We start from the raw sequence: 27,409 nt of genomic DNA, 5'->3' as shown, positions 1-27,409 counted from the left end.
GTAAGAAGAAATTGCAACGATCCAAAAAGCAAATGGCGGAACACAGCGGATGAAAAACAAATGAGATCCAAGCATGACGACGAACCCGTCAAGTGCACCAACTTACAGGCTAAGAAAAAGAAAAAATAACAACTACCTACTTTTTTTTTTTGCAAAATATAGTGTAGATGTAGAACTCATATACACACATATCCCTATAAATATATACATGCAACTCTATTCGTATGACCATATTCTTGATACTAACTAATATATATTAAAATTGATGATGTTATTACAAGCACCTCACGATTGACAAGCACGCCACCCGCTGCTAAAAAGAGTAGCGTCATTAATTCATCGTGATACACCTAACCAAAACCACGGCGATGGGAGCGAGCGAGGCGCAGCACCCAGCGGCGGTGCACGGTGGAGAGCGAGGCATGGCACCTGGCGATCGTGGACGGTGACGAGCGAGCCGCGATAGTAGAAGCGTGGTGGGCGGCGGCAAGATGCACAACACCGAGCTCAACTGTTTTTTTTTTTAACGGACGCACGCCTTTTACTTCGCATGGCAAGCTTGGGTTATTTGTTTACGGGCCATATGCACGGATGAAGTCCCTTCTTGTGTCTCGTCGTGGCCCTTTCGATGCCGAAGGAATGGTCAACACCAACCTACCTCTCTCTGAGGTAGTTTTAGAGGAACCGGATCCCGTTGGAGAGGTCTGCAACAATCTGCACTAGTATATCTTGGGATGCCCAAGCCTCGTAGCGCACAGCCGCGCGAGCGCACACACCAAAAGAAAACGAGCATAGTTTTCAAGATCTCGGCAGACCTCTGTTTATCTGACAGGATTAACGAAGCACAGTAGCAAGTTTGCAATACCACTACTCATGGGAGTGCCCAAACCCTGCAACTCCTGCCGGCCTTGACCAATGACCATTTACCAATAATCCTGCATCTATAATCTATTTTATCCACGGTCATCATCCTGCTGATCGTAGACCTTGCTTCCCATCCAATCTCAGCCCTTGTTTACTTCCTTCCAAACTCCCAACTTTGACACTATGCAAAAAGAAGATTCCCCATCACATCAAACTTGCGGTACATGCATAGAGTACTAAATGTAGACGAAATCAAAAACTAATTGTACAGTTTTGTTGTACTTTGCGAGACGAATCTTTTGAGCCTAATTAGTTAATATTTGGACAATAATTCACAAATACAAACGAAACGCTACAGTTACGTATTTATGGTAAAATGTTAATTTTGCCGCTCCCAAATTAGGAAGTAAACAAGTCCTTACCGAGGCTGGCGAATGCACGTAGAATCTCACGCTGTACTGCAGAGGCACCCGCGGAAAAGAACCTGATCCTCGCTCAATAAATATCCCAAACCACGGTACAGTCCGTTTCTTGGCACCACTGCACTTCCACACTCCTTTCACACACGAGCCCCCAATGCCCGAGTCACCGGCGTCGCCGGTCCAGCCCCCCTCGCCGCCGGGATCGCCGCTCAATGCCGGCACTCCGTCGCCGGTGTCGGCACTGCTACGAGGCTCCGTGCTGCTCCTCGCCTTCCTCGTCCTCCAGCTCGTGCTCTTCTGGTGCCTCCTCGGCTACCCCGCCAGCTCCCGCTTCCTCCCGGCGCCGGGCCGGAGGAACACCACCTGGCCCAACGGCGCGGTCGACGCCGGCGCGTGCGAGGCGGGTCTCGTGTACGTCTACGACCTCCCGCCGGAGTTCAACCACGACCTCGTCGACGACTGCGAGAGCCTGTGGCCCTGGTACTCCTTCTGCCCCTACCTGACCAACGGCGGCTTCGGCGTGGCCGCCGCCAAGCTGCCCGTCTTCTTCAACGTCACGCGGAACGTGTCGTTGCACAGCTGGTACAACACCGACCAGTTCCAGCTCGAGGTCATCGTCCACCGCCGCCTCCTCTCCCACCGGTGCCGCACCACCGACCCGTCGCTGGCCACCGCGTTCTACGTCCCGTTCTACGTCGGCCTCGACGTCGGCAGCCACCTGTGGGGGGAGAACTCCACCGCCGCCGACCGCGACCGGGCGGGCTCGCGGCTGCTCCGGTGGCTCAACAACCAGACGTCGTTCCGGAGGTCCGGCGGGTGGGACCACTTCATCACGCTGGGGCGCATCACGTGGGACTTCCGCCGGTACGGCGACGACGGGTGGGGCACCAACTTCGTGGTCCTGCCGGGGATGGCCAACGTCACCCGCCTCGCCATCGAGGCCGACACGCTGGACGCCATGGACGTCGGCGTCCCGTACCCGACGGGCTTCCACCCCCGCGCCGCCGCCGACGTGCGCGCGTGGCAGCGGCACGTGCTCTCCCGGAAGCGCAGCAAGCTCTTTGGGTTCGCCGGCGCGCCGCGCTCCGGGTTCCGGGACGACTTCAGGGAGGTGCTGCTGGAGGAGTGCGAGGACGCAGGGACCGAGCGCTGCCGCGCTGTGGACTGCCGCGGCACGCGGTGCACCGACAACGGCGCTGCGGTGCTGGAGCTGTTCCTGGATTCGAGGTTCTGCCTGCAGCCGCGCGGGGACAGCTTCACGCGGCGCTCCCTCTTCGACTGCATGGTGGCCGGCGCCGTGCCGGTGCTCTTCTGGCGGCGGACGGCGTACGACCAGTACCGGTGGTACCTGCCGCCGGGGCCGCGCGGCGAGAAAGGGGAGTGGTCGGTGTTCATCGACCGGCAGGAGCTGCGCGTGGGCAACGTGAGCGTCCGTGAAGTCCTGGAGGGGTTCAGCGAGCGGCGGGTGCGGCGGATGCAGGAGCGCGTGGTGGAGATGATCCCGCGGCTGGTGTACGCGTCGTCGCCCGACGGGTTCGGCGGCGGCATGGAGGACGCGATGGATGTGGCGCTGGGCGGCGTGCTGGGGCGGATCAGGCGGCGTCAGGGGAGCATCACGCGTGAAGGTCAGTCGCGTTTGCATCGGTTCTCGCTGCCTTGTTTCCTCCCTGATATGCGCGCCGGCATTTGGATCATTTCGTTTTCGAACATGCATGATGCTGTTGCTGCATTCCTTGATCCTTCGACGGCAGCATTGTGATTTCACCTTTTTTTTTTTCCAAACGTTTTAGCAGAGCATCCGCCAGGTCCATTCGTCGCTCGGCGTATTGGCGTCAAATCGACGGCGGCGCCGCCCCCTTCTGAAGGCCAAAATGGATCAGCAGCGGCGATCGGTCGGGCCGGAGCCGGCAAAAACGGAGGCCCCCCAGCTTCGTCGTACCTAAAAACTGTCCTTTCCGAAGCATCGGCATCGATAAGCAAGACCTTGCAGAAATCTTGAACTAGAACCGAAGACCTTGAAGCGTCTGTTTTAAAAATTGCTCGACGCATCGATTCATTTCTGCTGGATCTTGGATCGCGGAGAACTGAACAAGCATGGGCCGGGGTCAACAGTAACAGAGAGTGAGATCCGGGGAGGGGAGCTGATTCCAGTGCAACGGTAGCCGGGGAAGCGCCGCCTGCTGATAGCCCAGGGTTTAAGAAATGGTTAGTAGATGTTGTTTACTGCTTAGACGGCCGCGGTAGATGCGTCGGTGTTAATTGCAGTTGACCAAAGCGGTGGATTCACTGCAGGATCTAGAAGGTGGGCCACTGCCGGACTGAACGGTGATGAAATTTGTATATTGACACGAATTCTAATGAAAACTATACCCGGACTAATTGTATATTCCCTCCTGCCAAAGAGGGTAGCAGGAAACGGCTCCTCTGCCGAATCACCGATGGAGCCGGAGCCGATTTTGAACTACGGGGTCGGAGCTACCGGCTCCTCTCCGTCCCCACACCAGCACGTACAAGAATGCCCTTAAGTTGGCGATTATTTCACCTGAAAATGCCACGGACGGCGGTGAAGCGCATGGCGTCAGTCCACGGGGAGGTGCTGCGTTGGGGCCAGAGCACGCACCTTCGCGTCTTCCTCGCTCGTCGGCCGTACCTTCGCGCTCACCGACCCTACCAGCCCCGCCCGTCCTCGCTGGCCGCTCCAACCCTGCCCTCGCCGGCCTAGGTCTGTGCTTGTCGGCGCTCCACCCCACCTTCTCCCCTTCCCCCCAGCCCTCCCTCTCCTTGGCTCCCTCCCTCACCACCGTCCACTGGTCACCGCCAGTCCGCCACCGGGCATTGGCGCCGCCCCACCTCCGCCTGTCCACCTCCTTCCCCTCCCTCTCCCTGGCTCCCTCCCTCACCACCGGGCACCGGTCACCACCAGTCCTCCACCGATCATCGGCGCTGCGCTGCCGCCTCTGCGTGTCCTCCTTCCCCTTCTCGGGCCGGCTCTGCCTACCTGGCTTGTCGGGCTATCGTGCTAGCCCCGCCTGCATAAGGTATAAAGAGGCCGGGCCTGGGCCTATAGGACGGCACGGTGGGCGGCTCGGCCCATCACGACACTATAGCCGGGCCGATACGGGCCCATGCCAGGCCGGGCCGGACCGCCCGTTTGGCCATGTATACTTGTGGTATCATTTCCAAAAAGAAAGAAGATCGTTACTGAATCAGGATAAATACTGTTATTTTAAATTTCAGAGTGAGCCACTTCAGACTGTACAAATCTGGCAACTTTATTTGTTTTGATCAGCTTGATCCTACTCTATTACAATAATCATCCAATATAATACTATGCACAGCTGCTGAACCCCCACGTTCTCGATGATACCAACAGATGGAAATATCTCATTTTCAAATCCTACTTTCCAAAGTAGACACGATCAGACCATGGGACACACGGAGGCGTTGACGTTTTGGCATCAGGGCATCAGGCTAACCTCCAACCGCATCTCATCGCCGGAGCGACGCGCGAACGTAGAGCGGGCCATCCATCTTGAGCGTCAGCATAGGCCGGTAACCCATGATGGCGCTGGCATCCCACATCTCGAATCTGAATAGGTAGAGCAGCACGGCCGCGAAGATCTTCATCTGCCTGTACGCGAACTCCTTTCCCAAGCAGATGCGAGGCCCCGCCTGCAAATGCAGCAAGCAAGAGGCCAAGCACGTCACATGCTGTGCTTACTTCAAGCCTTCAAGGACGCTGCAATTGGCCTCGGATGTTTGCTGTTGAAAAGGATTGAGGAGATCATGATTGAATGCGACAGCTGACCTGGAAAGCCGTGAACTTGAAGGGGCTCTCGGGGACGAACACGCCATCGTCGTCGAGCCACCTCTCCGGCCGGAACTCCTCTGCGTCCACGCCCCACAGGAACTTCATCCTGCCCATGGGGTACGGCTGGTAGTTCACCATGTCCCCTTTCCTCACCGCGTAGCCGTCCGGCAACGTGTCGTCCGAGAAGCAGTACTTCACATCCTGCGGTTGATACCAGAGCCCCCACCCCCCAATAAATAAATAAATCAGTGATCGTCAGGCAAATAATGGGGCACGGCAGGGTGCCATTATTCGTCAGCCAAACTCGCTAGGAAGGTGCCAACTGTTCGGGTCAACTCACGATGGGCACGGCTGGGTAGAGCCGGAGCGTCTCCGTCAGCGCGGCGTGCAGGTACTGCATCTTGCTGATGGCGTCCTCGGTCAGGAACGCGACGAACTCCTGCACACCGACGTCGCGGTCGCCCGTGGTGGCGGCGCGCACCTCCAGCGCGATCTTTTCCTGGATGTGCAGGTTCCTGCAGAGCATATAGAGGAACCAGGCCAGAGTCCCCGCCGTGGTGTCGCGGCCGGCGATGACGAAGTTGAGGATGATGTCCCGCAGGTACTTGTTGTCGAAGCAGCCGGGATCTCGCTCGCGCTCGAGCAGGAACCTCGACAGGATGTCCTCTTTCTTGGCCTGCCACAGAGAAATGTCACGGCCTGTCTCAGAAAATGGTCGGAGCGACCGTGAGTTTAGCTAGGGGCTGCAGAGGATCTCACGAATTCCTGATGGTTTCTGCCCATCTGCTCGATCTTCCTGTCGATCACGGCGTACACGAAGTCGTTGATGGTGCGGACCGAGTGCTTCATGGCCGCCTCCGAGGAGACGTTGAGGAGCCTCTTGGCCTTCCAGAACACGTCGAAGAAGCGGTACAGCACCTGCTCGCTGGCGTCGTCGAACGCCCTGGCGAACGCCGCGCCCTCCTTGCTGCACCCGGACAGGGAGCCCAGGCCGACGCCGAACCCGATCTTGAAGATGGAGTCCAGCGTCGACCGCATCAGCAGGTCCGCGATGTCCACCCTGATCCCCCCGTCGCCCCGCGCCGCGGCGGCCACGATCCCCGCGAGCTCCGCGGCGGTGTCGCGGAACACGCCGCTGCTGTAGTCGCGCAGCACCCGGGTGGAGAACTCGTGGCTGGCGACCTTCCGCTGGTGCCGCCACCTGGCGCCGTCCACGTTGAAGATGCCATCGCCGAGGAGGTCCTCCAGAACGTCGTGCATCGTCGCCCCCTTGCCGTAGTTGGCGAAGTTGGTCTTGAGCATGTACTCCACGTTGGCGGGCTCGACGGTGTAGACGTAGTTGCAGGTCGGGGTGAGCATGCGGAAGGTGCGGTACCGGCGGGCGAGCTCGGTTTGGTACTCCACTAGGCGCCCGAAGTTGAGCAGCTGGTGCAGCACGGTGCCGGCCACCGGCGGGTAGTTCCGGTTCCTGCCTCTGCCGCGGCGCCGACGCGCGAGGTGGAGCGCGAGGAGGAAGAGCAAGGATAGCGCGAGCAGCGCAGGTTGGCTCAGTGGCGAGTCCATGCCCGGCGGTGACGCCGGTGAGCACAGATGTTGTCTTGGCCCAAGGTGGGTGGCAGCCGTGCGTGCTTTTGCGTGTGGTCTGGCCTCTAGCGGAAGGTGGATGTACCTTTGGGGTTTTCTATGGTGGGCAGATATTTTTTCTAGATAATGAAAAGCCACGCACCTTTCAGCTCGTCGGCTAGAAGTTTAAAAAACTCGATCTGTGGGTAGGACGACACTGGCTTTTTCTAAGGAGAAGATATCCGAATCTCCTCTCCAACCACAGGATCCGTAACTGAGATTACCACTGGACCAGCAACCACAACTACAATTTGATCGGACTTAACTTGTGCTTTGTTTATGGTAACATATGAGAAATTTTTTTAATTCTAATCTGAAATTCGCTCCCAAATTTTTTTTACCCTTGTCTATTTCGCTTTATTTATACAATTCACACGAGATCAAGACAAGAGAATCGTACACTCTCGGTGTATTCTTCCCAAACCGGCTCCTTACTATAGTAGCAGCAGGCGTAGCCGGTAAAAAAAAAAAAGGCTTCAACGGTTCTCAATCCATTTTCTCCTTGATTTGCCAAATGGTTCTTTGCGGCGGTGCCAGATCAGGTGACATCGATGCCGAGAGGAATCATGCCAAATGGATCCAAAATATGTAGTAAAACTGAGGGGGTGTTTGGATATCATGGACTAAACTTTAGCCCTGTCACATTAGATGTTCGGATGTTAATTAGGAGGACTAAACATGAACTAATTACAAAACTAATAGCAGAACCACTAAGTTAAATCGCGAGATGAATCGGAACTCGATCCTGAGGAGGCAGGTGGAGGACCACTGGGAGGTCAATCGGCAAACATAGATGAGGTCACGAGAATGGGATACAATTGTCCTAACACACTATTGCTGGTCCCTGATGATATTGCCCAGAACTAATATGGGCTTTCGTCAATTTAATGCTCTATTGTGTTGTGTAAGCCTCCGGAGTGTTTGGATCTTTAGTCCGCGTTAAAATTCATGTCACATCGAATATTTGCAGGCTAATTAGGAGGACTAAATATGAGCTAATTATAAAACTAATTACACAGATGGAAGCTAATTCGTGAGACAAATCTATTAAACCTAATTAATCCATCATTAGCACATGTTTACTGTAGCATCACATTGTCAAATCATGGACTAATTAGGCTCAATAGATTCGTCTCGCAAATTAGTCTCCATCTGTACAATTGGTTTTGTAATTAGTCTATATTTAATACTTCTAATTAGTATCTAAACATTCGATGTGATAGGAACTTTAGGAGGGATTAAAGAACCAAACGCAACCTAACTAAATCGTCACTGTTGCGAGAGGCAGCCCTACAAGCAACTATCACGAACCATGTCTTTGACTCTTCCTTAATAGTCAAATCAATCTATTATCTCAATACAATAGTATTAAAAGAAGTCACCACGATCGCAGAGAGGGTATAGAAATTTCCATATTAATCTAAAAAGAAGAAGAATATACACCGTTGGATTTTTTGAAGACTATCCCAAAAAGTCCATATCAAATATGACTAATAAATATATATAAACCTGAACTATTTAAAAATCTAATTTCCTTTCCTAACTTAACACGTGTCTTGCTTGACATGTGCCCACGTTAAAAAAAACGTATAATCATCCGTTATTTGATTCAATAACGTCATCTTGCGGTAACAGAAAAAAGAAAGAAAGAAAACAACTAGAGTCCGAAGCTTATAACGGAAGGGTACGGCCCTTTAGAGTTAAAAAAAGAGAAAGACTTGGTTTCTTTATTTCCCATATACGTAGCATGTTAAAGTGTCCATTGCATCAAGAAGCAACAAATGAAAGTGCGCACCAGATGAAAGTCTTCAAGTACCATTGAACGAACTTACAGTTGCGACACGTGTATCCACCTAAGAAGATTTGTGGATATTTATGATGTAAATTTTTTGACCGAAGTAGGGGAAGGCTCTATCTATCTTTTTTATAATGTTTTTATTACAGACATGTTTAATTCGCCTCCACGGGAAGTCGAACCTGAGCGTACTGGGTACTACTCAGATGCTCTAACCACTAAGCTAGATGCCCTTTTCACTATTTATGATGTAAATTGATAAAGTGTTCATGGAGAGTGAAAAGAGAAAAATATACACGATTGGATTTTATGAGGATCTAATGGTCTAGACTAACCAAAGATCCCATGTAAATTACCATGTTAATAATAATAAAAAGAAATATCTCTACTATTGACTCGACTAATTATTCTGATACAAGAATAAAGTGCAACAATGCAACTTTAACTTGAAATAAAGCTTAGCCTCAGACTGAGGGGAAAATGTGAGATGAGGGCTTGCATCCATTAACTATAATGCATTGAGAAACTAGCATAGCAGAAGGAAGATGGAAGGAGATGACACGACAGGATTGCAGGATGTCCAGACAAAGAGCAACACAAGACCTTGCACTGTGAGGAACAACAACATGAGATCCACCAAAGCAGCAGCCATGTAGCATAGCCCCACGTGGTATACATGCTAGCCATGAATAGTAAGACAAACAATTTCATAGCACAACATGATCATGACGTCTTGCGTGGCGGCGCTCTAACGTTAGGAAGAGAACGTGACCAACCACGTTCGTTGAGAGGGTCTAGAAATTATCATGTTAATCGAAAAAAAAGAATATACACCATTGGATTTCTTAAAGATCTAAGGGTGCGTTTGGCGGAGCTCCGAGAGCTGATTCTCTGCTGAATCCAGCAGGAGTTCTACTAAACAGTTTTCCAGAGAGAAGTGATTCTCTGCTGATTCTGTGAACTGATTCTCTGAAATGAACTAAGAGGCTAGGAGCTGGAAAAAAGTAGCTTCTCTTGATTCTATGAAGTGATTCTCCATCCTGTTTTTAATAGTTTATGTTAAAGAATCAAAGAGAATCACTTTTAGCAACATTATCCCTTCTCTCAGAGAATCAGCTCTCAAAGAGAATCAGAATCAGATGGAGCTCTACCAAACAGACCTTAACTATCTAGACTAGGCCAGAGAGTCCATGTCCAATATAATTAAGGTCAATCTCACTGGAGGTGTCATGCGGGTTTCATGTACATTAAGTTATATGACACGTCATGACTTGGCAAGCTCATTATGAACAGAGAGAGAAGGGAGGGTTTCTGTGGCAGAACCACCAAAATTAATCCGGCTTAAGTGTGCTAAACATCGCCTTAAATGCGACCATACACTTTAATCGGATCAAGATGACAGTCTGTCGGGTTTCTCCTGATGCAACCATGTATTTGAGATCGAAACAAACATACAAATACTCATACAAAGACGAGCCCAGAGATTACAACAATCCAGATGAAAACATCACAGAGGTCCATATTTATTTATTACAAACCGAGTTCAATTCATAAAGTGGTTCAGAGTTCAAGTGCAGCGGAAAGGAACGATAATCTAACGATGATACATGACATCATGTTGAAGCCGTATATAACATCACTCACCATGGTCCTCGCCCGCCGAGGAGGTGCCCCACTCAACCGTCCATCCCGGAGGGAGTTGGCACGACCAAGTCAAATTAGCAACCATTGCATCAATTTCATTACCTAAAAACAAAGCCATAAGCAAGGCTGAGTATACTAATACTTCGCAAGACTTACCCGATAGGTGGTATCTAATCCACCGACTCCTAGACATGCAATGATTTTTGCCTGAGGGGTTGTTTTTGCCAAAATCTTCTAAAGTGAGTCCTTGCTTTCAAGTTTTAGTATCAAATTCTAGTTGATTAACCATTCTAGATAAGCATCTATTCTAAGCAAGCATGGTAGAATAAGCGATTAACATTAAGCATCATCATTGTTCATCTTCTTACTCAATGCAGTATAGTGGTCAATCAGTCTCAATAACTGCGAGAAACAGACGATTCGAATCGAATTTCTTAACCTTGCAAGGTGTACCTAAACACACGACGTGCATGTACCGGGATGGGTCCACACATTATCAATGGTTCCCATCGATCCCCGGTGCGTGTCCAGGGCCCACTTCCCTTGGATACAAGGCTCCACCAGTCCCTGGAATGACGTTGTGCCATGGTCGCACTTGTACCGACATGATGCCTCAAGGGAACTGTTTCCAGAGAGAGCAGGGAAAAGAACTACCGATTATATTAAAAAGAAGGAAACCTAGACTGGGCAGAACATATCCATCAACATCGGCTAGTTGGATTGGATCATCAAATACGCGCCGCAACTCTATTACACCACTCAAACACAACTCAACAAACAACATCGGCTGGTTGGATTGGGACGTCAATCTGTGCCGCTCAACGCAAAGCACCACTCGACTCGACTCTCCGCAGCATTGCCAGCTACCATCGCTCGCTAGACCATCACGCTGGCAGACCACCAAACCACCACCACCATGGCATTCACACCAACGCCGCCACCACATTCTCCATTTTTTTATTTTTGTTTTTGAAGGGAAAAGGAACAAGAAATAAAAGAAGACGCTTCGTCGTGACGGCATAGTATGGACGTGGGTTTCCAAAACGACGCCTCTAGCGAGGAGCGCGACGTCGCAAGCGCCACTATCGCTCGACCAAGTGCTCTGGGTTTATACCCAAAGAAGCAGCATGATACAAACGGAAAAGGAGCTAGATCCTGCTTAAGAAGCAGCATGGTTTGGTTCAAGATACACCACTCTATGGTCTTGTTTGGAATAGCTTAAATCCTGTTTATGGTCAAAATAAGCTGAAATTAGTAGCCAAATGGTGCTATTTTTTTTAGCTTTTCCTAGCCGTACTTCTCCCTACAGCTTCCGTTTGTACTAAAACGTAGAAGCTGGACTAGACCCGCTTCTGACGGAAATGCGTTTTGCATATTAGTAGGCTTATTTGAGAAGCGCTCCGCGGTAACTAATGTAATGTAATGGAGCTGACCTCAACAACGTCATCGGCTACGCCGCATAACAACTATCGCCGTCCCTCGTCCGCAATTGCCCATATCAGATCCAGGCCATGAATAAAGTAATATGCGAAATTCTGGATGTGGTCACATTTTAGCGAGAGTACTAGCGCACAAGAGGTTCACACAGTTTTTTTTCTTTACCTTTCTGTTGTATTTCTTTCTTTCCTTTTTTTATCGCACCACTTGTTCATGCTTTAGTTAAATTATATCTACTCATATTGTATCTACTTTGTGCTAAGGGACGTGAGAGGGAGTTGATCCAACCACTAAGATGTGTTACACAACAATCGCGGAGCCCCGCACTTGCCCGGATTTCAAATTTTTCAACACAGGTGCCATGTAAATGCCAGATCTCTGATACGTTTTAAAAAGTTTAACTACTATATAACACCGAATAGGAAGAAATACTCAGATTTAGTTCTTTTTTAAGTGAAAAACCGAGGATTGTCCAACAATCTGTGCACAAAATTCTATTTGCGTGCATCAGCTTTCTAAAAGACAATCCAATATAATATACTCAACTAATGAGCTCCACGTTATCGTAAAAAGCAAAAGGATGGCATATTCAAATCCTGCTATCATCACCAGAGGATGGGGACATACACAAATTGCCCATATCATCGTCGGAGCGACGCACGAACATACAGCGGGCGATCCATTTTGAGAGTGAGCATAGCACGGTAACCCACGGTGGCGTCAGCATCCCACATCTCAAACCTGTACATGGAGAGAAGCACGGCCGCGAAGATCTTCATCTGCCTGTACGCGAATTCCTTTCCCAGGCAGACGCGAGGCCCTGCCTGTGTTAACAGACAAAAGACAACAGGCTAAGCATGTGACATGCTACATGTCACGGTAGGCGAAGGACAGAGGACACTCCAGATGTTGGAGCTGAAAAGATCACGGACAGGTTGTTGATTGGTTGAACGTGAGTGACCACGTGAGATCTCACCTGGAAAGCCGTGAACTTGAAGGGGCTCTCGGTGACGAAGATACCGTCGCCGTCGAGCCACCTCTCCGGCCTGAACTCCTCGGCGTCCGCGCCCCACAGGAACTCCATCCTGCCCATGGGGAACGGCTGGTAGTTCACCATGTCCCCTTTGTTGACCGCGTAGCCGTCCGGCAACGTGTCGTCCGAGAAGCAGCACTTCACATCCTGCAACAGAAGCAGCCCGCAACGAAATATCATCACCCAATCAACGAGCCCTTCCGTGAATTGTGAAACCTGCTGTCCAGGAAGATGCCGAGTTCAGGATCTACTCACGACGGGCACGGCGGGGTAGAGACGGAGGGTCTCCGTCAGCGCCGCGTGGAGGTAGTGCATCTTGCCGATGGCGTCCTCGGTCAGGCACGCGACGAGCTCCTGGGCGCCGACGTCGCGACCGCCCGTGGCGGCGGCGCGTACCTCCTCCGCGATCCTGTCCTGGACGGCCTGGTTCCTGCAGAGCACGTAGAGGAACCACGACAGAGTCCCCGCGGTTGTGTCGCGGCCGGCGATCACGAAGTTGAGGATGATGTCCCGGATGTACTTGTTGTCGAAGCAGCCGGGATCTCGCTCCCTCTCCAGGAGAAACCTCGACAAGATGTCCTCCTTCTTGGCCTGCCGGAGAGAAACATCACTGAGTCAGAAAATGGTAGGAGAACGCGCGCGCGCACCATGGCGAGGCTGCACGCTGCAGAGAGCTCACGAATTCTTGTTGGTCTCTTCCCATCTGCTCGATCTTCCTGTCGATGACGGCGTAGATGAACGCATTGATGGTGCGGAGCCAGCGCTTCATGGCCGCCTCCGACGAGAAGTTAAGGAGCCTCTTGGCCTTCCAGAACGGGTCCAAGAAGCGGTGTAGAACCTGCTCGCTGGCGTTGTCGAACGCCCTGGCGAACGCCACCCCCTCCTCGCTGGACCCGGACAGCACCCCCAGGCTGACACCGAACCCGACCTTGAAGATGGAGTCCAGCGTCGACCGCATCAGCAGGTCCGAGATGTCCAGCCTCTCCCCGGCGCCCCGCGCCGCGGCGGCCACGATCCCCGCTAGCTCCGCGGCCGTCGGCCTGTTCGCTTCAGCTTATTCAGCCAGCTTATCAGCCACCAAACAGTGTTTTTCTCTCACAACAAATCAGCCATTTCAGCTTTTCAGCCGGCTTATAAGCTGAAGCGAACAGGCCCCGTGTCGCCGAACACGGCGCTGCTGTAGTCGCGCAGCACCCGGGTGGAGAACTCGTGGCTGGCGACCTTCCGCTGGTGCCGCCACTTCGCGCCGTCCACGTTGAAGATGCCGTCGCCGAGGAGGTCCTCGGCCAGTTCGTGCAGCGCGCTCCCCTTGCCGTAGTTGGCGAAGTTAGTCTTGAGGATGTACTCTATGTTGCCGGGCTCGACGGTGTAGATGTAGTTGCTGGTCGGGGTGAGCATACGGAAGGTGCGGTGCCTCCGGGCGAGCTCGGTCTGGTACTCCACCAAGCGGCCGAAGTTGAACAGCTGGTGGAGCACGGTGCCGGCCACCGGCGGGTACTTCCGGTTCTTGCCGGCGGCGCGGCGCCGGCGCGCGAGGTAGAGCGCTAGGAGGAGGACAAGGGTCAGGGCGAGCAGCGCGGGTTGGCTCGGTGGCGAGTCCATGCCCGGCGGTGAGTGCTGGCGTCCCGGTGCGAGGCTGCTGGAAGGTGTCGACGCACTGGAGGAGTTTGCTGCCACTCGATTAAAAAAATCCCTTGCGGACCTTGCGGTGATGGACAGGAAAAAAAATATCAGATCAGATAAGATGGCCAAGCACGGTGCCTGAATTTGGTCATCACTACCACCTCCGTCTGGCTTTGATTTAAGATTATACTCCATGTCTTTGCAAGGAAGCACACATCGTGTAACATCACGTCTTATGACTTTGGCTTCACACTTCACAATCACTAGGCGCTTGGCAAATTTTATCGAACACTTCCACCGCCTGAAATATGGGAGTTCCTCATTTTGACTTATGTGAAATGGTGCGAACACGATAGCCGCTTCATATGTGACTTTCCTGATTATCGCTGCTTGTGAAAGTTATTTGTAGAAAGTTATATACTTATTTGTGCAATTTTTAGATATAACTTTCCTTACCATTTCATATAATTAATAATTATTCAGCCCAACTTTTATATGAATATTTATGATCAGAGCTTGACACAATAACATTTCAGCACAACTTTCATGTCAATGTTATTCAAAGAACCTCTCACGTGAAACTTTTTATTTATGGATGTTTTTACACACATAATTTTTTGTCGTTTTAATTGTATCCAAAAAATTATTTATAAAAAAGATTGATAATGATATGTGGGTCCCACATTTTCGAGAAGATAAAGGCAGCACCACCCCCCTTATACTGAATGTTTATTGATTTTTTAATTACAAGATAAAGAGGATTGGAGAAATAGGATATGTTAGAGTTCCTCTAAGAAAGCATATTGACTTATTAAATTATTTCAGTTTGATAGGACTAAAAATCTTACATTGAAAATTGATGGTGGAGGAGTACAACATATAAGGTGGGGCGGCTCTTATCCATCAAGCTAGTTTTTGGGTTAAGTTAGGCCCGATGTTTTGTTGTTGCGGCCTTCGATGGATCTGTTCCTAGTGGGGTGCCGATTCGTGAGCATAGAGAGCTAGATCGGAATCTGTTGCACACTCTTCCAAGTGATATAAGAATCAAATGTCAGGAATCCTGGAAATCTTCGGAGTCACGGAGTCACGTAGTGATCAAGGGAGTCCATACACATGTGGTTATGTTGTGACTGGAGAGTTGGACTCCCTATCTGAGGTAATCTTCCGGAAGATCACATGGGTTGCTTGTGATGTAAGAATTAGGCCCAATGTGTGATGGGGAAGATTGTAAAGTTTAGTCTCACATCAAAGATTGATAATGGGGGAACACATATAAGGTGGGGTAGCCCTCGCCCATCGGGCTAGCCTTTTGGGTTGAGTATGGTCCGAGACCTTGTTGTTTTGGGCTCCAGTGGATCTAGGCCTGGTGGGGTGTCAGCTCATAGATATAGCGGGTTGGGTCGAAATTCGCCGCACACTCTAACATCGTTGGTGATATATTACTATTTAGGGGTCATCTTATCTAATCTTGTACTAAGGTAGACAGTCCAAAAAATAGTTTGGGAATTGAGATAATCTTAAAAAGTAATCATTTCAAAATAACTCATCTGATCCAAATGTAAGACATTTTAATAAATACTAACTTGACGGAGTAGATGCGCATTTTTTTAACTTAATCAAAATTATAGAAGCTTTACTTTGAACAAATTAATACGTCTTACACTTTCGCACGTATAGACAGTGTTAATGTTTGATATATTAATCATATTTTTTGCAAATAATATAGTAATCATATTTGGTCTATATATGATTAGCAAAGTACTACATCCGTCCACCGTCTTCAATCACTTGACGTTTCGGACAGCCAAAGTGACTTACAATTTTGTATATACTCCCTCCTTTCTAAAATACTATTCATTTGTTTTTTCTTGGTGCATAACTTTTGTTATACATCTAGACATAATATATATCTAGGTTCATATAAAAAACTATGCAAATAGAAAAGTCAAAAAGAATAGTAATTTGGGACGAAGAAAGTAGCTTCTAAAACATCAAATTATACTGACAGAGGAAGTAATAAAGGGTCCATGCCTCCACATAGGCAGAGGCCGGACCACTTCTCAGTTCTCCCGTTGCCGGATAAAAAGAGACGCAGACGTTTGACCTTTTGATATCAGGCACGAGTACAGCACGATGCCCACCGGGACGACGCACGAACATAGAGCGGCCCGTCCATTTTAAACGTGAGCATAGGCCGGTAGCCCACGGTGGCGTTGGCAACCCACATTTCAAATCTTTTTTTAGATTAAGATCCCACATTTCAAATCTGAAGAGGTAGAGAAGCACAGCCGCGAAGATTTTCATCTGCCTGTACGCTAATTCCTTTCCCAAACAGATGCGAGGCCCTGCCTGTATATTGAGCAACTAAATCAGACGACAAAAGATGTTACTGCAGATTATATTGAGCAACTCAATCCGTATAGCGAAATGGTGCCGGAACTCACCTGAAAAGCCGTGAACTTGAAGGGGCTCTCAGGGACGAATACGCCATCGTCGTCGAGCCCTCTCCGGCCTGAACTCCTCAGCGTCCGCGCCCCATGGCGTACGGCTGGTAGAGCACCGCGTCCCCTTTCTTCAAAGCGTAGCCATCCGGCAACGTGTCGTCCGACAAGCAGCACTTGAGATCCTGCAACAGCAGTCAGCAGCCACCAACGAAATCCATCACCCGCCAATCGAGTCATGGCGTAAGCGTAAGGTTCACAAAACCTTACGCTGCGTGCCGGGTTGTGGGCACTGGCAACTTACAATGGGCACGGCTGGGTACAGCCTGAGGGTCTCCGTCAGCGCGGCGTGCAGGTACTGCATCTTACTGATGGCGTCCTCCGTCAGGCTCGCGGTGAACTCCTGGGCGCCGACGTCGCGGTCCCTCTGGCGGTGGCGGCGCGCACCTCCAGCGCGATCCTTTCCTGGATGTGCTGGTTCCTGCAGAGCACGTAGAGGAACCAGGCCAGAGCCCCCGCCGTGGTGTCGCGGCCGGCGATGACGAAGTTGAGGATGATGTCCCGCAGGTACTTGTTGTCGAAGCAGCCGGGTCTTGCTCCCTCTCGAGCAGGAACCTCGACAGGACGTCCTCTTTCTTGGCCTGCCAGAGAGAAACATCGCCGTGTCAGAACCCTGCGTGTGTTCGTTTCCATGCATCCTGAATGTCCTGTGAAGTATATGAGCGCACGAATTCTTGTTGGTCGCTGTTCATCTGCTCGATCTTCCTGTCGATGACGGCGTACACAAAGTCGTTGACGGTGCGGACCGAGCGGTTCATGGCCGCCTCCGACGAGACGTTGAGGAGCCTCTTCGCCTTCCAGAACAAGTCGAAGAAGCGGTACAGCACCTGCTCGCTGGCCTTGTCGAACGCCCTGGCGAACGCCGCGCCCTCCTTGCTGCACCCGGACAGTGAGCCTAGGTTGACGCCGAACCCGACCTTGAAGATGGAGTCTAGCGTCGACCGCATCAGCAGGTCCGAGATGTCCAGCCTCTCCCCGGCGCCCCGCGCCGCGGCGGCCACGATCCCCGCGAGCTCCGCGGCCGTGTCGCGGAACACGGCGCTGCTGCAGTCGCGCAGCACCCGGGTGGAGAACTCGTGGCTGGCAACCTTCCGCTGGTGCCGCCACTTATATTTTAATTATAGATTTACAATGTTGCAGATGTTTTATTTTAATATTGCAATGGAGCGTGCGATTGAAAATTTTTCATTGGACGTTAGCAGTACCCAACCTACAAGTTAAGCTATATAGGATCTTAGGTGGACATTTTAGAAAAAAAAAATCCTAGAAATTCTCATAAAAAAGTAAAACATCTAACCATCAATCGGTAGACTCAAGTTATCATAGCCATTTAATCTATTATGTTTTCTAAAAAATTATCCACCTATGCCATTATAAAAATAGCATAAAGTAACCCCTAAATTTATATTTAAATTACTCATTATATAAAATAAACTGAAGTAACCCCTAATCTTCATCAACATTACCCACTTATTCCATTATAAACAATATTTAAATTTGTAATTAAATTACCCATCACTTAAAAATAACATAAATTAACCCTTAAATTTGCATCTATATGTCGGTGTTTCAAACCGCCGACTAGTGATCGTACGCCGCGCTCTCCTCACTTTCGATAGCTAGCACACAAGAGACAAGTGTTCCTTGGATCAAGTGCACTGGGCTTGTAACGGGGTTCCTGCAAGCAAGTGTTCATGCGATGTGCGGGTGTATGCGTTGAATGCGAGATAGAGATAAAGGAAGCCCGGTTCCCCTTATATAGGCTAGGGACCGGGCAACAATGTTGAGAAATGGAGGGGGTCCCGACTGTTGTACGTACATCTATGGACCCACCAGAAGGTTTGTATAGTCCTAGATACAGGGCTGGACACCGAGACGTGTCAGACATGGAGAATACGGTGCAGGACGGCGTGGTCTACATAGCAAGACAGGAACTAGTCGAGGATTAGGAAAACTACTCATAGCAGTTAGGGTAGGACTCATCTAGTCGAATCCGACTAGTATTCTTATAAATCAACCGACCTGTAACCCTGCCCTCGGCAATTTAAAGCGAGGCAGTGACCCCCTACAAAACAATTCAATCCAACCAACACACAGGACATAGCGTATTACACAATCAAGCGGCCTGAACCTTTCTAAATCGTGTGTCTAAGTTCACCTTCGAGTTCCTGATCTCGGTGAGCCCCACTCACTAATTACTACCTCGAGCACCCCCCCTCGGTAGGTTTCCGGGTCTAAACACCGACAGCTGGCGCGCCAGGTAGGGGCTCTCGATGAGGATCTGCTGGTGAACTCGATGGCCCAAGTCATCATCAAGCCAATCATCGTGTTCGAAGCGATCGCGACTTTCATCTTCAGCTCCTGGGTTTGCATCACAGACGGCGCTACAAATTTCCACCGTCACATTGCGCCAGCTCCGGAGAAGAAGCAGCATGCCATGAAACTCTAGCGTCAAGCTCTGGAGGATCTCGTCGAGAAATTCGACGAAACTTCAATTTCTGACATATTCAGATACCAGAGGGATGAGTCCGAGTATGACTCGACTTCTCCCGCTAGTCGGACTAGTTTTCACGAGCTGGCGCTTAAGCCAACATGCAAATCGGACTATGACCCAAGTCGATTTCCGTTCGGAATTCGAAATACGAGTGCTATTTACCAAGCCATACTGTCCAGATCACAATCCGACATAGATATGATCGAGGACCCCGACTACTACTCGGACCTGGATGAGGAGACCCCTTTATTAGATCCACAGCAGGGCCTAGTAATCACATCAACTTCACAAGGCAGATTCGTCTACTAGCCCAATATGAAGCCACCTACTCTCGCCAAGAATGACAATTCACGTCTTATCTCCTACCTCGACACCCTCCCGTTCTAGGAGGAAGTTCCTCTGTTGCCTATCTACGGGGAAGAGGGCACGACAGAGGTCATCACGTCAAGTTCGGGAAGCCATTCGCCGGAATGAGAACTCTTCGATCTCATTGCTGGACAAGAAGGCAAAGATGAAGAGCAACAAAAAAAAAATCCACGGCAGGAATGTCACCCGGATGATGTCTCACAGGATGAGCTAACCGCCAACATTGCCGGAGAAGAAACTGAAGCTCAAAGAACTCGACGAGAGCAAGAAACGCCGCAAGAGCATAGCGCCGCCGCCGCCTTGCAGCAGACTTAACGATCATGAACTTGGATAATGCGTTTGAAGCAGTTCAGTCGTGTCAACATCATACTCCTCTTGCCACCATCACATCTATTGATCTTATTACCCGCGCAATGCCATAGGACAAGTACACTAGACAACTGGCTGAACTGGCGGAGTGCGCATATGAACAAATCGATCAGCGAAACCCGATACATTCAGTTCCACACATCCCATCCCAGCGTAGTCAACATGGCAGTAGCCATAGGTGCACTCCGTCCAAACCAAGTCAAATTGAAGGCGCCAGACCAAGCCAAGCTAGAGCAAAGAGTAGTCGGGCAGGAACCTTGGGAGGCCATGGCCACCGTGGGGCTAACCTAGAGCCTGAACGCCCAGTACGGGATCTCCATAACAAGAGCCACGCAAGCCGCGACGCCCGTACTATTATTGACGGACGCCGTTATAAGCGTGAGCAAGAAGTCGAGTACCTAGAAGAAGATTCTGACGGGTTCCTCACCTTCTCAAGACGAGTAAGAAAGACAATTCTATCGGAGAAATTCAAACCTCCAGGTATCACCAAGTGCGATGGCAAGCAGGACCCAGTCCAATGGTTGCGGTACTACTCACTGTCAGTACAGGCAGCAGGAGGGAACAACGACACTAAGGCCATCTACTTCCCCATCTGTATGGAGGCAGTGCCACTTACATAGCTCGAGTCATTAGACAAAAACTCCATCGACACGTGGAAGGATCTCAAAGTGGCATTCACCAACAACTTCACAGGGGCAATGCAACATCCTAACAATAGGATAACTTGTCTCAAGTCAAACAACAATAACGTGAGACCTTGCGCAGTTACCTACATCATTTCTTCAACAAGAAGGCTAGAATCATGGATATCACGGAGCGCGATGCTATAGATTGCTTCTAGAACGATCTCTATGACCACCGAATATTCTAGGATTTTAGCAGGAGACACCCTGATGATATCAAATCTCTCAAGATCATGATACATGTGTGGGTAGACGAAGAAGATAAGGAAATCGAGCAGTTCGAGTCTAATCGTAACAAGGGCCAGAATAACAATAATCAGAATAATGGCCAGCCCAACGACAAGAACCGTAATGATCGCCCCAACAATAACAACCGAAGTAACTAATCGGGAGGTTAGAATCGTAAGAGAAAACCAGACAATACTGTTGCGGCAATGTGATAATCATCAAAGAAAAGTAGTGGAAGGAATCAAGATAGGACTTCATTCAGTGAGCTCCTGAAGAAGCAGTGCCCATGGCACCCGTACAATAAGCACTCTACGATGGATTGTTACAGTCTACGCAGAGTCATGAAAGACCTGCCGAAACCTTCTGGTACTAAAGACAAGGGCAAAGCCAAGGAAGACAAAGATGATGGTGACAATAAAAAATTCCTGAACCCTTCCAACACCATCAACATCATCTTTGGTGGCACACCGGGTACTGCTACTAAGCGGTCCTAGAAGCTCGCTCTTCGAGAGATCATGTCCATTGAACCAGCAATACCAACGTTCCTCAAATGGTCCGAGGTGCCAATCACCTTCTCTAGGAAATACCAATGGACTAGTTTCTCAGACCTAGGACGGTATCCTCTTGTCCTGGGTCCTATAGCCGCTGGCTCCAGACTCACCAAAGTACTCATCGATGGTGGTAGCAATCTCAATGTACTCTTCACCAAGACATTGAGGAAGATGGGCCTCGACATCACTGACATGCTCACCCCAATGAACTCTCCGTTCTACGGGATTGTCCCAGGCAATGCGGCTGTACCCCTTGGACAGGTGGTTTTGCAAGTTACCTTTGGGACCAAAGAATACTATCAGACAGTACATCCAGTTCGAGGTGGCAAACTTCAAAACTTCAAAACTTCGTATCATGCCATCCTCGGAAAACCCGCATTGATCAAATTCATGACCATCCCGCACTACGTGTACCTAGTACTCAAGATGTCGGGACCCAAGGGAGTACTCTCCCTGCGCGGAGACTTGAAGAGATCATACGACTGTGACACAAAAGCCGTGGAGTTAGCATCAACTACACAAGTTTCAAATTCAATGATGCAAGTTTTTGCCGCTTCCAAGAAACTGTTCCCATCAGAACTCGAGATCCCAGAGAAAAAGTCGAGGGCAACCAAGATCAAGCCGGCTAGTGAAGTAGACATCAAAACCATTGACCTTGACTGGTGATAGCTCCAAGATAGCCCTGATTGGCTCAAGGCTGGATCCTAAATAGAAAAGCACGCTCGTCAGCTTCCTTTAGGCCAACCGTGACATCTTCGTGTGGAAGCCATCGGATATGGCAGGGGTGCCCAGGGAGTTGATCAAAAACTCACTAAATGTGGATCCAAAAGCTACGCCAAAAAGATAACGAATATGACGATTCGCCCAAGATAGAAGGGAAGCAATCAAAAAAGAGCTAGCCAAACTACTCACGGCGGGCTTTATAAAAGAAGTCTATCATCCAGAGTGGCTTGACAATCCTGTCCTGGTGTGAAAGAAAAACAACAACGAGTGGAAGATGTGTGTCGACTACACGGACCTCAACAAAGTACTATCCAAAGGGGGCTCCCAAGGATTGATCTTGACATCGACTCGACGGTTGGATGTGCCCTACTCTGTTTCCTCGTTTGCTACTCGAGGTATCACCAGATACCCCTCATGAAAGAAGACCAAATCAAGACTGCAATCATCACCCCATACGGAACTTTTTGCTACACTACAATGTCCTTCGGATTGAAGAATGTAGGCGCTATCTATCAACGGGCAATCCTGGAGTACTTCAAAAAGCAGCTACACCGCAATGTAGAGGCGTACGAGGACTACGTGGTCGTAAAGATCAGAAATCCTGACGACTTGATTGCGGATTTGGAAGAAACCTTCACAAGCTTGCGAGAATTCCGGTGGAAGCTTAATCCAACAAAGTGCATTTTTGGCGTACCCTTCAAAAAACTACTCGGGTTCATCATCAGTCACCGAGGAATTCATCTCAAGGCTGACTAGATGCATGGCGGCCTCAACAGATTCATCTCAAGGTTTGGAGAACAGGGACTAACCTTATTCAAACTACTCAAGCAGGAAGAAAAATTGCAACGGACCAAGGAGGCAGATCAAGAGGGCAACAATTGAAGGACTTCCTATCAAAGCCATCGGTCCTCACGGCGCCAAATCCTAATGAAGACTTGCTGCTTTACATCGCCGCGACTACTAATGTCGTCGGTATGACGATCGTGGTTGAAAGACCTGAGTCAGACCATGTATACAAAGTACAGAGGTTCGTCTGCTTCATCAGCGAGGTATTGTCACATTCTAAAGCCAGGTACCCGCCAGTCCAAAAACTGTTATATGCAATACTACTCACCTCGCGGAAGCTACGACACTACTTCTAGGAATACAACATATCCGTCGTTACATACTTCCCCTTAGAAGAAATTCTCCACAATCAGGATGCAATAGGAAGAATATCCAAATGGACGGTAGAACTTGAAGCATTGTCCCTGGAATTCATAAGTTATTTCGGCTACAAGGAAGGACGTATGCGATGGGAAGACGTGTGCTAGGAGGTTTGAGGATTGTTCCGCGACTGTTGGATCAGGATCTTCGTCAACTGAATCAGAAAGCATGTAAGGTAGATACACTCCATGAATGAACATCCAATCGCTACCGCACAAGCTTTGGAGGAAAAAGAACATAGACTCTACAATGGTGATGAGCCTAGATCTAGCGAAAAATAGCTTCTGGATGCATGATCATACGTGAAGAATGAACATTCAACCGCAACGGTCATCAGCAATCTGAACACGTCGCGCGAAAGGAGCGTAAACTCCTTCCGTCGAAATTTGTGTGTTCCAGATTTTTACTCGATAATATCGATAGTCGATGACAATAAAGTGTGACTCGAACAGAGAAGTTCATGGGCCTCCTGCCTAAGAAAATTTACGGCCCATGGATCAGAATTACGTAACCCATCCACGAGTCTCCCAAAGGCTTCTGCATTGGGCCGAGTACAGGCTTTGGTTGACGGGCCTTTTCACTGTCGTCCACCTAAAAAAACCCGCAGATCATGACACGGCCCCGCCCGTCGTCGTCCTTCCCTGCTGCAGCGTTCGGCCTGTCGGCGGGGGCGAATCCTGTAGATCCTGCATTCCTGCGCCCACACGTCACGTGACAGCCGCGACACTGTGCACTGATAATTTTTTCAGGTACGTGTGGCGCGGGCCTGACTGATCATGGAGCGAAGCAAGGCGATCGCATTCAAGGCCGTGCGGCCATCCGGTGGCGTCGATTCAGCTACCGTGTCAGAGGCGCGCGGCTACAGATGTCAGGCCGGTGGCCGGCCGTCTTGCATTGCATCCCCGCCTCCATACTAACCACGGCTGGAAGCGCGTTTAGTGATGTGATGCCACCATCTGACGTCGTGTTATGGGCACGGCACTTGTTAAAGTGTCTCGGCACGCATCAATAATGGAGAGTATGCTCTGGAAGATGAGAAGTTATCGCTTTTGGCACGGTTGATCCAAGTGCAGTTACGTTGCAGCCCTAGCTCACTGCCTCACTGCGCTGAGCGGCAGCTTTCCCTGCCCTTTGTCCTTGCTCCGATCGCAAGACCCCTCTTCTCTGCTCCCAGCCACAGCAACTCCACAGTAACTCGTAGGGCTAACGGTCACCGGGAGGCAGTAGCAGGATGCCAGTACCTTGTTACTTGTGGTGTTTCCTCTGGTCCCTATCATTCCCCAGAGATAGACGATGACAAGACAGCAGCGCATCCGAAGTATGGAATAATAGCGCTACTACTATTGGCCACTCGGCGTTCCCACGGATTAGGGCATTTCCTCTTGGCGTTTCCTCACGCCGTAATCCCCTGGGCTAACATCTTTTGGCTGCTGCTGCTGGTGCTAGCACAAGTGCACAACGCAAGACAACACCACGTGCCGCCTGCGCTGGAGACGAGACCATCGGCGTGCAGGGTGACAGGCAGAACCGCAGAGACGACGACGCGTACTGCGTACATAGCCCAAGCCGAGGGAAGCGTCCTCCCCCGGGCGGTGAACACCGGCTCCGACGCGCGAAAAGACGAGCTGAAAGCGAGCGCGCACGGGCACGGGTTCCCAGCCAGCACGTTGGCCGCACGGGCACGGCGTCCGGCCCCCGCTGCGTCGCTTGCCACGAGTACGCGCTCGTCACTTTTGTAACCAAACGGTGCTTCGGATGCTTTGTACGGGCCAGTTGACGTCGTCGTCCCCCGGGGGTGCCGCGGACCTCGAGGGATAAAAACGACCGCAAGAAAGGGTTAGGGGTGTTGGATGCCGGTCGCGTTGTTTGCCCACTAATTCATTGATAAAATTAATTGCGTAAATGAGAACTAATTCGCAATTTATTAAGCCTAATTAATTTATAATTAGCACATGTTTACTGTAGCATCACATGAGCTAATCATAGACTAATTAGGTTTAATAGATTTGTCTCACGAATTAGCCCTCATTTATGCAATTAGTTTTATCATCAGACTATATTTAATACTTCTAATTAGTGTGCAAACATCTGATAATTTTAGTTAGGGATATCCAAACACCCCCTCACATACTGGAGTCAAGAACGTCTCAGCAGGTTCATTTTCCATTCAACTTCCCCTTTATTTTTTTCTCAATTCCTTTATCCTCCTCTCCCAGGAAGGGAAACTGCTCCTCTTCCTTTCCTCTCCCTTTCCTTCTATTTCTCTCCAACCGCACGATCTGATGTCTCCTTGATTTTCTGACCGCTCGATCGGCCCAATGCCCCTCACTTGCGCCGCCGGTTGCTACACCGACCGCCCTTTGCTCCACGCCGGCGCCGGCCATCCCAGTCACCGCGCTTCGACGCCGGCCATCCAAGCTGCCCGGGCTTGCCAGTTTTCCACCGGCCAGGCCATATCTCTGTTCACTGACGCCGCCACTCAAACTAGTGTTACGTTCGCTTGAAAATAAGCACGTCTTGTTTGGTTACTGGCCAGATATTACCACGCCGCAGTTTAGACATACTAGTATAATTTTTGTTTTTTTGAAACGACTAGTATAATTTTTGTTGTTGTTTGATTCTCGCCACAACTTAGTCTGTGACCAGGTTACCATAATATTGGACAGTTAAAAATATACTTGAGGTGTGGCGAACAAATTGTTAGCCACACCGTAAAATTTTTTTTTGCAAAGAAGCATGGCAATGTTTGGCCACCATCCAACACACTAGTAAATTGACTAATATTTACGATATATTACAAGAAAAATGCTATATTGCTCTGATGGTCAATGGGTGATGCACCACCTACATTCCGATGCTACGCTAGCTAGCTTGGCCCCTGCAGCTGCAAGAGACCGAGATCTGTCGCTGTGACACTTCTTGGCAAATCATTATCGATTGTCTACAGGAATACATTGCAAATATCAACTAAAATTTGAACGACTAAAATATATGCAGCATCAACCTGTATGTTAAATCATGGGTTTAAGGTCCTGAAGATGATTGCTCATAGATTTGTCAAGATCAGGATCGTGACATCGCCCTGCTAGGCCTATGTCCACACAAACAGGGACACACCCAGGGTGGCGGAACAGCGAAATAAATCCTCGTTCAAATAGTCAATCAGGTTCACAAACCGTCTGTTATGTCCCTGTTGTTCATGCGTTTCTTCAACTGTCTTCAGATCAGCTCATCCCTTAACTATTCCCCGTATCGTCAAATCAGGAGTTAATCCAACATTTTCATGCAACTTCAATGGGTCCCCCACGACAAGGCTAGAACTAGAAGGAAAGCTCAAGAATGCAGGCATTTCTCTGCAAGCAAAAGCAGAAGCAGAGCAGCGCCTTAGCTCCAAATTCCCGTATTCCTCGTACGATCCACACTCACATTTGATGCAAACGTACCCGCTGCCATTTAGCAACGTTCTTCTCTTTTATTAGAGGCTAAAATTCCTGTCACATCGAATGTTTCGATACTAATTAAAAGTATTAAATATAGATTAATTACAAAATCAATTGCACAGATGGAGGCTAATTTGTAAGACGAATATATTAAACCTAATTACTTCACGATTTGGTAATATGATGCTACAGTAAACATGTGCTAATGATGAATTAATTAGGTTTGATAGATTCGTTTCGCAAATTAGCCTCCATACGTGTAATTAGTTTTATAATTAACTTATATCTAATTCTTCTAATTTATCTTCCAATATTTGATGCGATATGAATTTTAGTCCGGACCGAATAAATGCCACCGCCGGTGCCGATCTTCGTCCCGTACGCTGCGTCACTGACGTTAACCGTAGTCCGTAGGTCAGTAGCAGAGTGATGATGTGCTAGCACATGAATTGTTTTCACGAACCCGAGCAACCGTCTACGGCCAACGAATCAATGCGATTCACCCCCCGTAAAGCGGTAAGCGCCAAGTGCCGATGTGCAGTTCGGATCGGATCCACCGCTTCAATATTTTTTGTTCTTTCTCAAATCTAACCTTG

At 49.6% G+C, this 27,409-nt stretch overlaps 3 protein-coding genes and 1 pseudogene across 3 annotated transcripts; 1 reads left to right on the top strand and 3 right to left on the bottom strand.

The window, feature by feature from the left end:
• The first annotated feature begins 1,270 nt into the window (after positions 1 to 1,270).
• LOC117863352 (xyloglucan galactosyltransferase XLT2) lies at positions 1,271 to 3,670 on the top strand. Its single transcript, XM_034747013.2, has 2 exons — positions 1,271 to 2,911; positions 3,080 to 3,670. The coding sequence occupies exons 1-2, from the start codon at positions 1,441 to 1,443 to the stop codon at positions 3,283 to 3,285; spliced, it is 1,677 nt and encodes a 558-aa protein (XP_034602904.1). The 5' UTR covers positions 1,271 to 1,440; the 3' UTR covers positions 3,286 to 3,670.
• An 818-nt stretch (positions 3,671 to 4,488) lies between these two features.
• LOC117862409 (cytochrome P450 704C1) lies at positions 4,489 to 6,782 on the bottom strand. Its single transcript, XM_034745873.2, has 4 exons — positions 5,857 to 6,782; positions 5,438 to 5,773; positions 5,095 to 5,298; positions 4,489 to 4,958 (listed from the first exon to the last, which is right to left on the bottom strand). Exons 1-4 carry the CDS (start codon positions 6,658 to 6,660, stop codon positions 4,776 to 4,778), a joined length of 1,527 nt encoding a protein of 508 aa, XP_034601764.1. The 5' UTR covers positions 6,661 to 6,782; the 3' UTR covers positions 4,489 to 4,775.
• Positions 6,783 to 12,015: 5,233 nt separating this feature from the next.
• LOC117862487 (cytochrome P450 704C1) lies at positions 12,016 to 14,411 on the bottom strand. Its single transcript, XM_034745978.2, has 5 exons — positions 13,793 to 14,411; positions 13,309 to 13,676; positions 12,885 to 13,220; positions 12,573 to 12,776; positions 12,016 to 12,420 (listed from the first exon to the last, which is right to left on the bottom strand). Exons 1-5 carry the CDS (start codon positions 14,229 to 14,231, stop codon positions 12,238 to 12,240), a joined length of 1,530 nt encoding a protein of 509 aa, XP_034601869.1. The 5' UTR covers positions 14,232 to 14,411; the 3' UTR covers positions 12,016 to 12,237.
• A 1,817-nt stretch (positions 14,412 to 16,228) lies between these two features.
• Positions 16,229 to 20,628, bottom strand: LOC117864814 (cytochrome P450 704C1-like; annotated as a pseudogene).
• Positions 20,629 to 27,409: the final 6,781 nt, after the last annotated feature.

The sequence above is a fragment of the Setaria viridis genome, chromosome 7 (genome assembly GCF_005286985.2).
Source record: "Setaria viridis chromosome 7, Setaria_viridis_v4.0, whole genome shotgun sequence".
Taxonomy (NCBI): domain Eukaryota; kingdom Viridiplantae; phylum Streptophyta; class Magnoliopsida; order Poales; family Poaceae; genus Setaria; species Setaria viridis.
This window is presented reverse-complemented; position numbering and strand designations above follow the sequence as displayed.